General features: G+C 38.8%; 1 protein-coding gene across 3 annotated transcripts in view; it reads left to right on the forward strand.

Moving 5' to 3' along the window:
* LOC124861702 (inactive dipeptidyl peptidase 10-like) overlaps nucleotides 1–13,963 on the forward strand; it is a 98,423-nt gene that overhangs the window by 68,241 nt on the left and 16,219 nt on the right. For all 3 annotated transcript variants that reach the window (XM_047355621.1, XM_047355622.1, XM_047355623.1), the window contains 10 exons: nucleotides 1,783–1,880; nucleotides 1,963–2,086; nucleotides 2,958–2,996; nucleotides 3,422–3,529; nucleotides 5,593–5,684; nucleotides 5,871–5,918; nucleotides 6,014–6,132; nucleotides 7,772–7,819; nucleotides 11,367–11,465; nucleotides 11,689–11,758. In XM_047355621.1, the coding sequence (XP_047211577.1) occupies nucleotides 1,783–1,880; nucleotides 1,963–2,086; nucleotides 2,958–2,996; nucleotides 3,422–3,529; nucleotides 5,593–5,684; nucleotides 5,871–5,918; nucleotides 6,014–6,132; nucleotides 7,772–7,819; nucleotides 11,367–11,465; nucleotides 11,689–11,758 (845 nt within the window). The remainder of the gene's footprint in view (nucleotides 1–1,782; nucleotides 1,881–1,962; nucleotides 2,087–2,957; nucleotides 2,997–3,421; nucleotides 3,530–5,592; nucleotides 5,685–5,870; nucleotides 5,919–6,013; nucleotides 6,133–7,771; nucleotides 7,820–11,366; nucleotides 11,466–11,688; nucleotides 11,759–13,963) is intronic.

A 13,963-nucleotide genomic window follows, 5' to 3' on the forward strand; every position in this document is an offset into this window, starting at 1 on the left:
TAGAGTCCATCCGTTCACCTCTTCTGCGCCGCACAAAGACACGGTGGTTGGAACCAAAGATCTCAAACTTGGACTCATCAGACCAAAGCACAGATTTCCACTGGTCTAATGTCCATTCCTTGTGTTCTTTAGCCCAAACAAGTCTCTTCTGCTTGTTGCCTGTCCTCAGCAGTGGTTTCCTAGCAGCTATTTTACCATGAAGGTCTGATTCACACAGTCTCCTCTTAACAGTTGTTCTAGAGATGTGTCTGCTGCTAGAACTCTGTGTGGCATTGACCTGTTCTCTAATCTGAGCTGCTGTTAACCTGCGATTTCTGAGGCTGGTGACTCGGATGAACTTATCGTCCACAGCAGAGGTGACTCCTGGTCTTCCTTTCCTGGGGCAGTCCTCATGTGAGCCAGTTTCTTTGTAGCGCTTGATGGTTTTTGCGACTGCACTTGGGGACACTTTCAAAGTTTTCCCAATTGTTCGATTGACTGACCTTCATTTCTTAAAGTAATGATGGCCACTCGTTTTTCTTTACTTAGCTGCTTTTTTCTTGCCATAATACAAATTCTAACAGTCTATTCAGTAGGACTATCAGCTCTGTACTGTATCCACCTCCTGCACAACACAACTGATGGTCCCAATCCCATTTATAAGGCTTGAAATCCCACTTATTAAACCTGACAAGGCACACCTGTGAAGTGAAAACCATTTCAGGTGACTACCTCTTGAAGCTCATCAACAGAATGCCAAGAGTGTACGGAGCAGTAATCAAAGCAAAAGGTGACTACTTTGAAGAACCTAGAATATAAGACATATTTTCAGATGTTTCACACTTTTTTGTTCAGTATATAATTCCACATGTGTTAATTCATAGTTTTGATGCCTTCAGTGTGAAGCTACAATATTGATAGTCATGAAAATAAAGAAACTCTTTGAATGAGAAGGTGTGTCCAAACCTTTGGTCTGTACTGTATATATATATCTGTATATATATATATATACAGATATATATAGATATACATCTATATATAATGCGCGGAGGCAGAAAAAAGGAGAATTTACCACTTGAACAACACAAGAATTTTAAAAAAGTGAGGAAAATAAAACAGAACAAAAGCCAGAAGCATGCATTATATTATATATATTGTAAACGAAGCTAAGCTAGCCTCATTTACAAGCTAACCAAGCTAATCTCATGTTAGCTTAGTTTGGCTAACATGAGGTTAGCTGCACTAAGCTAAATTTAAATCTAAAATACCAGGTTTTGTAAACATCTATCTTACTCTGTTAAAATAAAACATGGACGTCACATTCTAAATACTATTTTCTGCCCATTACCCAATGTAATCTCTGTTGTTTTTTGAGATGCATCTTTAGTCTTTTGATATGAAAGACAAAAATCTGAAATAGTTAAGATAAACTTTACTATCTCCAAGGGGAAATTTGTTTTGCATCTTGCAATAAACAAATGCAAAGAAAAGAACAGGTACAATTAACGGAAATCCAAAAATAACTACAACATACATGATACAACCAGGATACAAATTAAGGTACTTTAACGACAGTGGTCATCGAAGTACAAGAACTGACAAAAAGCCGGTCAAAATGTTGAAAGATGAAGGTGTTCTGCATCTTTGATGAAAACAAGAAAGTCACACTGCTCGAAAGGGTAAATAGAGAATATGAGGAACAACTCAAGACTTTTGCACAATAACCACATTTGAGTACACACTTCCATGGACTCTCTCTTTTCCTTATATGGCTGACATCTGTTTTTATGCCTGTTACTTAAGGCTGGTCAGAGGAACCCAACTGTCAAGCTGTTTGTGGTCAATCTGTTTGGCATTACAAACACTCAGGAGCTACATCCTCCAGATCAGCTCAGACTCAGGTGACGACACGTACCAAAACATCCAAAACAGCGTGGGAGCGCAAAACCTTCCAATCCTCCTATCCTCTTGTTCCATCTGCAGAGATTTCTACATCACCATGGTAAAGTGGATCAATAACACACGGCTTGCCGTGCGATGGGTCAACCGTCCTCAGAATGCCTCGATTCTGACGGTGTGTGAGGCCTCGACTGGAATCTGTCACCAGGTCTGTCCATTTTTTTTCATGCATTTAAAATTGTGAACATTTCTTTGAACTAAACCAATTGTAGGTGGTATGTTCTTACATCTACTGAAAGAGAACATGACATATTTTTCCTTTATGCACAAAGTTTCGGGTACAATAGAGTAAAAGATGAACATCTGAACAAAAACCTCTCCAGCAGTTGTTTAGCCTTGGAGAATTCATTTTTTTTCTAAATATAATGCTGAATATGATGGAAATGTATCAACTGGTGGAAAAATGGACACATCCCATTTTAATGATGTTTAAAGTTTATTTATCAATTAGTGGCGTTGGTAAACCAATGTCCTTCTAGTTTTTTAAATATGGTGCGTTGCAAAGATCTTTATTTAATTTCAAGGTCAAAACTGAGCATTTTATTTGCTAGTTTTAACATCCATTTAATGTGAATAAAAGACAAAATGAAAAAATACAGTGTTGACTAATTGGGACAAGCTGAAATGAAAGCTGTAATATGTTATTTGAATTTTCCTTCATAATGTTCATTTTTGTTGTAATTTCTTATTATATATAATATATTTTTGAAAGTTTTGATTAAATAGTATTAAAATTAGATTAGTTTTTTTAATGTATTTTCTTAAGATAATAATCAACTTATTCCCCTATTAATTATTCCCTTATTCCTATTAATGCCCTTTATGAAATAAATATTTAATAAATCGTGTCAATTTCAGTACATCCGAACATAATTTAATTTTGCATTATATTGAACATACATTTGTTTTGTTTATTGTTTTTTTTTCACGTGGCTTTAATGTGAAAGATTTTGTTTGACTCTTTCTTTATTTAAACTTTGTACTTATGTAAAGTTGATAAGTTGCTTTCTCTCTTTCAGAGACGCGAGGAGTTCTCACAGACATGGCTCACCAGGCAGGTAAATATTGGAATTAATTTTCAGAAATGGTTTAATTTAAATCATGCAATCTCAAGAAGAAAAATCATAGTTTTTATTAAAATATTCGAAACAATTTGATATGCAAATACAAAGAAACCTATCTGTATTTACCTTTCAGTACAAGAAAATATCCAAAAAAGGCTTTTTTATCTAAGAAATTAGCAAAACATTGCAGAAAGAGAACCTGCATGAACCAAAAACTGAAGATGTTTTTGTCAAACCAAGTCTGCAAGAATAATAAAATGAAATATTTTTGCAAATTGTGTTAAAAATATCCTAAAGAACATCTCAAAAATGAAAGCTAAGATTGGGCAGCATCCATGGTGTACACATATTTACAGCCAGCACTCAAACCAGGAAGCATGTATGCCAAAAGTGTGTCGCCTCCCCATTTCTCCCCATAGAGTCAGGACCCGCTGTTCTCAGAGGACCTGAGCAGGATTTTCCTCACTCTGCCCGTCAAACATGGAGGTCACAGAGACTTCCACCACATCACAATGCTTTCAAAAAAGGTGACTGAAAACAGACTTTTTCCTTGTTCTCCTCACGTCTTTCTGTTCCATTTCTGTTCTCCAGCAGCAAAAAAATATCCATGCAGTAAGTCTCACAGCAAAGAAAGGATTTATTTTCAGAGAGATCTTATCATGGTGAGCTTTGATTTTAATCCCAGTTGGATCGTTGCTGCTGCTTTTTCAAAGAATACACTGCATCTACTGTAATTTAAATCAAATCCCTTCTAGGGTACATGTTCATGTTTTGACCCCATTTTCTGCTGCAGGTCTAATTTGACCTTGTCATCTCTAATTTTAACAGTTTATTCACATACAGTAGACCTGAACGAAAAACACGAGACAAGTTCCAATGACGTTGGCAGCTACCCACATGAACAGACCAAGTACCTTATAGAAACAAGATGTTCTGGTCAAATGGGACAAATACTGAGCTATTGGACCACAATACAAATAAGCTTGCTTAGACAAATCAATGTAAGGCTCTCAAACCTATGAACTACACACCAACTGTCAAGCATGGTGGTGGTAGGATCATGCTGTGGGATCATTCTATTTTCTTAACCTTAAGGGCTGGGGTGCGTGGGGGGTGGGACTGAAACTTACCCTCAGAAGACTTGAGATTTAAGCAGAATTCAAGATCTGAGACTCGAGCCTCTCCATCACATGATCAGTTGTGAAAGGAAGCCCCAGACTCCAGCTCTGACAAGGAGCTGCTTTTTCTACTGTAAATCATTATGTTAGCTGAAGCTCCGTCATCTTAACCATGCAGATGTCGTCTAACTGAACTCTGTATTTAGTGATTGTGGGTCATTTCAGAACAGAATAAACCTAACCTGCCTCTAACATTTAATGTTGTTCCTGTTGCACCAGCTTCATAAAGAAGGAACTTACAGTTCTTCCAAAAATATATTTCTAATAAGGAAAATACTGAATAATACTTATTAATGTTAAAACTTAATGTTAAAAATGGTTAAAAGTGTTAATAATTATATGTATTATAATAATTATAATAACACAAGTACAGAAAAGTAAATGTTTTGCTTTTCTAACATGAAGCAATGCAGTGTTATAGGCAGTCATTAGGAACTTAGTCATAAGAAAGTCTATCTCGGGGTCTTGTTCACGAGTAGGGGAAAAATGGAGCGGGAGATCGACAGACGGATTGGTGCGGCTGCCGCAGTAATGGGGGCACTGTGCCGGTCCATTGTGGTGAAGAGAGAGCTGAGCTGAAAAGCAAAGCTCTCAATTTACCGGTCGGTCTACGTTCCTACCCTCACCTATGGCCATGAACTTTGGGTCATGACCGAAAGAACGAGATCCCGGATACAAGCGGCTGAAATGAGCTTCCTCCGTAGGGTGGCCGGGTACGCCCTTAGAGATAGGGTGAGGAGCTCGGCCATCCGGGAGGGGCTCGGAGTAGAGCTGCTGCTCCTCCACATCGAGAGGAGCCAGTTGAGGTGGCTCGGGCATCTATACCGGATGCCTCCTGGAGGCCTTCCTCGGGAGGTGTTCCAGGCACGTCCCACCAGGAGGAGGCCCATGGACAGACCCAGGACACGCTGGAGGGACTATGTTTCTCGGCTGGCCTGGGAACACCTTGGGCTACACCCGGAGGAGCTGGAGGAGGTGTGTGGGGAGAGGGATGTCTGGGCATCTCTGCTAAGTCTGCTGCCCCCGCGACCCGGTCCTGGATAAGCGGAAGACGACAAGTACGAGTACGAGTATTGGCCGATCCGAAGACCTGGCCTCAACCCAGTTGTGAAATTTGTCAGGTTTGCCTAAAACCTAGGTTTATTCCTGGAAAACCAACCAATCTAAACTAACTCTACCAATTCTGATTAGGAAAGTGGTCAAAGAATTATACCAGAAGGTTGTTGAGGGCAACAAAAAACCCGTGATCAAGGTGCAACTTCCGACGGAACATTCAACCAAATATTAGTGGAGGGGTGCGTGTATATTTGAGATGACATATTTCATTTTAGTAAAATTTAATTCTTGTTCCTTAGCCCTTTCTATATTCTAAATTCTGATGTGCAAACAGGGCAACTTTTTATCTATTTCAGTCAAGAAGTGACCCAGTTGAAGTTCATCGTTTAACATATGGAAACTGGGAGGTGACCAGAATTGTATCTTATGATGAAATCAAAAACATCATGTAAGTGACCGTTTAATTTTTCTTTGCAAAATATTGGACAACTGTTATAATTCTCTCAATCCCAGCACCTGTTTGCATACTTTCTATTCAAACTGATGCACAAATGTTTCTAAGGTTAGCAGCCAGGAAAATCCAGTGGATTTGTGACCTTGTTTCACTTTAGTAGCTCTGTTTTCCTTCTTACAGATACTTTCTGAGCTCTGAGGAGGCTGCCCAACAGAGGCATTTATACAGGTGAAAACCATTCATTCTCCTGTAAGTTTTTTTTCCCCATTTTCAGAAATGATTACATGGACTTTTTTCCTTTTGGCCCCCTTTTTTTTTCACAGTTTGTTGATCAATGGCTCTTTTCAAAGGCAATGCCTCACCTGTGGACTCAAGAAAGGGTGCACGTTCTTCGACGTCGACATCAGTCCAAATGCTCAGAATGCCATCCTACACTGTCAAGGTCTTAGATATTCACCTCTCCCTATAAATAATGAACACAGAATGAAATAAAGTCTCTGTTCCATTTAAAGACAGTTTATGTAAAAAGAGCAATTGTAAAATTAGACAAAGTGAAGGTTTTAAACAAAGATCTTCAATAAGCTCAAATTAGGACAACAGCACTGTTAAAATCACCTTTTGTTTTATAGCTTAAATTCTGCTACACCTGACTAGGATTTGGAAGCAGACAGAAAAACACACAAGCACTGAACCAGGAGTACTTTCTTCTAGATGGAAAGTACATAAAGTTCTGACAGCTGTAACTCAGTCAATGACTCTTACTTTCATTTATCACCTGTTTCAGGTTAATTCTGAACTTCCTTCTCTTAAAAAAAAAAAAAAGATTCATGCCCTCTGTTTCTCATATTCAAAGTCGAAATGCAGAGATACCAGGTCCAGGTAGGAAAGCTGGCCATCCTTCGGTTGAGATTATTCTGATTATTCTCCAGGTGTTTTCCAGTAGGTGCTAGGTTTGCCCTGGATTCTCTTCCAAATGGTACGTATCCACCGGGCTTTCCAAAAGGAGGCGTCTGGGAGAGATCCCGATGCAATGCCTGAACCCCCTCAGCTGACTCCCTGAGCAGTGGCTCTGCTCTAATCTGGCCCCAGATAATGGAGAACCTTGACTCTAGGGCTGAACCCAGCTACCCTACAGAGCATGCCCATTTCAGCTGCTTGTACACAAGATGTTGTGCTTTTCTTCTTGATCCACATCTTATGACCATAGGGCAAGGGTCGGAACATGGATGGACCAATAAGTTTAGAGTTTTGCAAAACCCTTATTCCTGCAGAACGTCTCTTGAAGAGACTAGCCCATGACCTGGAAAGAGCAGTCCGCCATTGTCTGGTTGAGAACCAAGACTTCAGACTACAAGGAGCTGACTCTCATTAAGGTTGCTTGACAGGCAACTGCAAACCGCCTTAGCAAATGTTCAAGGTCATGGCTTGAAGACACTAGCCTGGACCTGAGGCCAGAATTGCCAAGCCCTGCCAGGTAGCCTGGGCCTACAAACCATCGATAAACTGCTGCCACGTCCCCCCATATTTTACCATGGAGACCCAATACCAGTGCTTTAATAAACACAGATGAAACTACATATGTTTTTGATGTCGGACACTGAACTCTGCTGTTCAATCCAATATAATGCACTCTGTTGTTTTATGATTATGTTGGATTTAAGATCTTAACATAAATTAGGATGCGATAAATACAAATCTGAAGAATACAATATTGAAATTATTTCTTCAACACCTTTTTAAACCTTTAATGTCTGGCTGAGCAAAACAGAATATAATTTTAACAGTTGATTTTAACCAGAATACACACATTTAAGCTTGCACTTGTTCAGTGAAGGCAGTTTAAAGTGCAACCACTCTATGGTAAATAATTGTAATTACATGTAAGTAGTTATGAAAGCCTGAAGGGACAAATACACAAGAGGTGGGTAGATTGTAATGATTCAAAGCCCTCTTTTCTGTTAAATACTGCTGAAAGTTTTAGATATTGCATAGACTGCTCCAAATTGTTTTCTAAATAAGTGATCAGCAGAAGTTATTTTTCATTTTCGGAAGTCGCCTAATCACTTCTGTGGACATTGCAGGTCCTGGTGTTCCAGCTGTTCTGCTTCTCAGTTTCAGCGACTTGGACTGTAAGTATTTTTTGCTTGTCTGAGTGAGAACCTATGTTGTTTTCCCCTCACAGCTGTTCTGGAACAGGAAACAGCTTGCAGCAATCAAAAGGCTTCATCGTATTTTTTAAACATCAGCTGAATCTGATGCAGCACCGTGTTTTTTAATCACTTTAAAATTCAGCTTGTATAATTGACAGGTATCAAGGGCAAGTTCAAACTAATTTAACAGTATGGTGATTTCTGTGTAGTTTGATGACTGAAAAAAGGCATAAAGGCATGAAGAGCAGATGAAAGTGATCAGGTGGGAATGAGTAGGAGCTGAGAGCAATAAAGGAGGAGAAAGCTGAGGGAGGCAAGAAAGAATAAACAGAAGAAGACAGAGAAGAAACGTTACAGAACATCTCTAAACTAAGAAATATGTTAACGGTGAATGCACTAAGACAGTAACACTAAAAGAACATAAACAAAAAGGGAAGAAACAGACGTCTACAGAAATTCGTAACACAAACACCTGAACATGACAGGTATATTGAATAGATCCATCACACATAGGGTGAAAATTTCAAGCCTTTATTTCTTGACATTTTAAATATTGTGGCTTACAGATCCTAAAAGCCCAAAATTCAGTGTCTCAGAAAATTTGAATATTACATAAGAGCAATAAAAAGGAGATTTTATACAGAAATGTCAGGCTACTGAATTGTATGTTAATTTCTATGCCCTCAGAACTTGGTTGAGGCTCCTTTTGCATGAATTACTGCATCAGTGAGGGATGGCATGGAGGCGATCAGCCTGTGCTTCTGCTGAGGTGTAATGGAAACCCGGGTTGCTTTGATAGCAGTCTTCAGGTCATCTTCATCGTTGGGTCTCTGGTCTCTCATCTTCCTCTTGAAAATACTCAATAGATTCTCTATGGGGTTCAGGTCAAATCAGTTTGCTGGCCAATAACACCACAATCATTGGACCAGGTTTTGATACCGTTGGCAGTGTGGGCAGGTACCAAGTCCTGCTGGAAAATGAAATTAGCATCTCCACAGACTTGCCAGCAGTAGAAGCATGAACTGCTCTAAAATATTCTGGTAGATGGGTGCGTTGACTGTGGACTTCAGAAAACCCAGTGGACCAACACCAGCAGATAACATGACACCCCAAACCATCACTGACTGTGGAAATTACACACTGGACTTCAAGCAATGTGGATTCTGTGCCTCTCCACTGACCACTGAGCAACAGTCCAGTTCTTTTTCTCCTCAGCCCAGGTAAGACGCTTCTGACGCTGTCTCTGGTTCAGGAGTGGCTTGACATGAGAAATGCAACATTTGTAGTCCATGAGTAGGATTTGTCTGTGTAGTGACACTTGATGCATTGACTCCAGCCTCAGTACACTCCTTGTGAAGCTCTTCCAAATTCTTGAATGGATGTTGCTTAACAATCCTCTCAAGGATGCAGTTCTCCCTATTGCTGGTGCACTTTTTCCTACAATACTTCCTACCACTCAACTTTCTATGTATTTAACTTTTTCACAAAATTTAAATTTTCAGAGACACTGAATTCTGGACTTTTATTATTTGTAAGCCGTAATTCTTAAATTTACAAGAAATAAATGTTTGAAATATCTTACTCTGTGTAATAAATATAAAATATAGTTTCACTTTCTGAAATGAGTGGCAAAAAACATTGAACGTTTTCACGATATTCTAATTTTATGCCCTGTACTTGTAGTGTCTATTAGAGATACTGCAGTTATTTGCACATTGCTGGCATGCGCAGTAAAAGACAAATGATTTCTATTGACATACAATCCCAGAATAACAGGATACAAATGTTGCCGTTTCAGCATGCAACACACAAAAATCTTGCACTAGCACCCTACACGATTAAGTCTTATTCTTAGCATGAGACTAGCATGATCAGACATGGTTGAAATTTTTGCCGACCAAGCCATCTTGGTCTAACAGCGGACCAGTATCTTGAATCCCCTGCCACCATGTTCTAAATCTATTCTCTGACAAGGAAAAATTTCATATAACAACTTCCACATATAAGCGACAACACTCTAACAGAATTAGACAAGCATGTATCAACATGTTAGCGGTAGCATGCTTTCATTATCATTGTAATGAGTTTAATAGTTATCTATAGTGCTGACTTTCTTGATTTGACATAATGCTACTTTTATAGAACTAGTGCTAGCATGGTGGTAAAAACAAGCTTACATTATCATTAAAATAGTAAATATAATATATTGCTAACATTATCTACTAGTAGTAGATACTATAATCCTAATTTTAGCATAATGCTGATGTTATGGTAGTGAGAAAATGTTATATTAATATTGTGTTAATGTTAGTATAATCCTGTTTTATTATTTATTATTATTTATTTTATTATTTAACATTTATAATGTGGCTATAATGCTAAGAACATGTTATTATAATGTTAATTGTAGCATACTAAAACATACTCGTTAATGCTAAAATTAGCTTGTTATCACTAGCTTAGTAGCATTATCATACTGTGAGAATATAATGCTAATTCTAGCATAATGCTAATTTTATGGTAGTAAGAAAAAGAAAACGTTAGATAACGTTGTTGTATTGTTAGTGTAATGCTGCTATTTTTATACTAACATTTATAATGTGAGTACAATGCTAACATTAACATTATGCCAACACTAACATTATGCTACTGATTGATCTCCTTTACTTACTACAGTTCTCAAATGTACTTGAAGTAAAGTAAAACATTGAAAGTAAAAAATAATTTTCACCTTCAATGATACCAAACAACTCTTTTGATAACTTTAAAAAACAAAGAAGTTAGGAAAAAAGGGTTGTTTTCCTATTTTGCTCTTGCCAGAAAATGCACATTTACCTGAATGTGTTTTTTCAGATTTGATGGATAATTCTTGAATGCAAGAAGCTTGTAGCGTATTCGCTATGAATCATTCTTAGAACCGACAACATCAAAGAGTTCTCTTAAAAAAGCCTATAGATGGGAAATGTCTTGATTCTTCAAATTTGTTCCTTCGTCGGCTGCAGTCTTACCCAGTTCACTGTCTTCATTCATGTCACTGTTAATGTTTTTCTGTGTCACAAGCCGTGCTCCCACTGGACACCTTTTGTCCATGCAGCTGATTTTCTTGTTTTGTTACGAATATTATACCACATTGTTGATTTGTGTTGAAGTAATAAGCCACTTTTGAGGATGTAAGGAGAAAGTAGAGATATGTGTCCATGTGTAGAGAGTACAAGTAAAAAGTACAGACACCTGAAATAACTACTTAAATAGAGTAAGAAACTATTTGTACTGTGTTACTTCCCACCTCTGAATGCCATCATTAGCATGTATTCAATACAATGTTAACATTATCATTGTACTAATGACGATATAATGCTTGTGTTAGCAAATCACTATCTTCATTATGCAATCATTTGTTTGAGCTGTTTTTCCATGTCAATAAATTAGCAATGGAACAACCTTTCACTAAAAATAAAAACACCTGGTGTGTTCCTTGAACATATGAATGACAGCTGTTCTGAAACATATTCATTCTCATTAACAGCGTATTTCATCCTGGAGAGCAACCTCCTCCTGCAATCTGCTCTGGACACCAGAAAGATGACTGAGATCAAAATCCAGAATATCTCTGATGACAACTTTGGTGCAAATGATCTCCTCTGAATTCCTCTGTATTTGATCTCCACAAGATAGTTTAGCCACACATGACATGAGGGTGGATTATGTGTGTTTTAGTGTGTGTGGGTGTGTGTGTGCACCTGACTTTCTGTATTAGTGTGTCTGGCTGCTGTCCCGACCTCCTTTCATTATTTTAACCTTCTGTGGGTCACCTCTCCACCAACTAATGTTTCTGTCTCTTCCCGCAGAGCTGCCTCTGAAGCTCATTTATCCTCCTGACTTCTCAGACGCCTATCTCTACGGCCTTCTCCTCATCGTGTGAGCTTCCTCACTTTATTGGATTTGCATTTTTGCAATTTTACATTGATCCTGGACTCAGTTCGACAAGGACAACAGACCCCTTCTCTCCCAGTTTGTTTGATACCGCCCTTACAGAAACAAATCAAAGATGAAAGGCAATTTACACCACCTCCACACAGATTTATGCCCTTGGTGAAGATCTGTAAAAAACATTAGTGAATTAATCTTTTATTGCAGTAGTTCAATTTGAAACTAAAGATGTTAGGAAAATCCAGCCTAATTTAAGTACATTTATCCAAAGGAAAAAAAGTTCAATTATTGTTTTTAACCGGTACCATCATTTTTGCACCCATGACAAAGCCTTTTCAATGAAAGTAAACATATATTCACATTTATGCTCATAATTAGTAATCCATAACTCACTGTTTCCCTGGGGTATAAATATGACGTGACACAGAGGAAACTTCTCTTATATATTCTTCAAAATGGGAAAGACAAGAGAACATGTCATGTAACAAGGCGGATATGTGTTGATTACTTTCTTAAGTCTGAAACAGGAGGTGGCTACTGGCCTAAACACGTTAATAACTACAAATAGATTAAACAACAAAGAAAAGTTCAAACTACCATTGACAAAACGTTCTTGTCCTACTGTCGCAGACATAAATGTGTTGAGTTTGCTAAACTCTACTAGGGCTTTAAATGGAGCCAACTGCCTTGATCAGAAGAGACGAAGACCGAGCTTTTCAGCAACACTCCAAGGGCCTCACGTACATGAACGTACTGAAACATGGTGTGCGCTCAAATCAAGAAAACTGCATAACCAGAGTTTTTGAATCTAAATCCAGATTCATGAAACTGTGCATATGCATGTACAGGAGTTGGACAATGAAACTGAAACACCTGGTTTTAGACCACAATAATTTATTAGTATGGTGTAGGGCCTCCTTTTGTGGCCAATACAGCGTCAGTTTGTCTTGAGAATGACATATACAAGTCCTGCACAGTGGTCAGAGGGATTTTAAGCCATTCTTCTTGCAGGATAGTGGCCAGGTCACTATGTGATACTGGTGGAGGAAAACGTTTCCTGACTCACTCCTCCAAAACACCCCAAAGTGGCTCAATAATATTTAGATCTGGTGACTGTGCAGGCCATGGGAGATGTTCAACTTCACTTTCATGTTCATCAAACCAATCTTTCACCAGTCTTGCTGTGTGTATTGGTGCATTGTCATCCTGATACACGGCACCGCCTTCAGGATACAATGTTTGAACCATTGGATGCACATGGTCCTCAAGAATGGTTTGGTAGTCCTTGGCAGAGACGCGCCCAGCTAGCACAAATATTGGGCCAAGTGAATGCCATGATATGGCAGCCCAAACCATCACTGATCCACCCCCATGCTTCACTCTGGGCATGCAACAGTCTGGGTGGTACGCTTCTTTGGGGCTTCTCCACACCGTAACTCTCCCGGATGTGGGGAAAACAGTAAAGGTGGACTCATCAGAGAACAATACATGTTTCACATTGTCCACAGCCCAAGATTTGCGCTCCTTGCACCATTGAAACCGACGTTTGGCATTGGCATGAGTGAGCAAAGGTTTGGCTAAAGCAGCCCGGCTGTGTATATTGACCCTGTGGAGCTCCCGACGGACAGTTCTGGTGGAAACAGGAGAGTTGAGGTGCACATTTAATTCTGTCGTGATTTAGGCAGCCGTGGTTTTATGTTTTTTGCATACAATCCGGGTTAGCACCCGAACATCCCTTTCAGACAGCTTCCACTTGCACCAACAATTTGTCCTCTTTTGAACTCTGGTATGTCACCCATAATGTTGTGTGCATTTCAATATTTTGAGCAAAACTGTGCTGTTACCCTGCTAATTGAACCTTCACACTCTGCTCTTACTGGTGCAATGTGCAATCAATGAAGACTGGCTACCAGGCTGGTCCAATTTAGCCATGAAACCTCCCACACTAAAATGACAGGTGTTTCAGTTTCAATGTCCAACCCCTGTACAGGTCCTTCTCAAAATATTAGCATATTGTGATAAAGTTCATTATTTTCCATAATGTCATAATGAAAATTTAACATTCATATATTTTAGATTCATTGCACACTAACTGAAATATTTCAAGTCTTTTATTGTCTTAATACGGATGATTTTGGCATACAGCTCATGAAAACCCAAAATTCCTATCTCACAAAATTAGCATATTTCATC

The sequence above is a fragment of the Girardinichthys multiradiatus genome, chromosome 24 (assembly GCF_021462225.1).
Source record: "Girardinichthys multiradiatus isolate DD_20200921_A chromosome 24, DD_fGirMul_XY1, whole genome shotgun sequence".
NCBI classification, from domain to species: Eukaryota; Metazoa; Chordata; class Actinopteri; order Cyprinodontiformes; family Goodeidae; genus Girardinichthys; species Girardinichthys multiradiatus.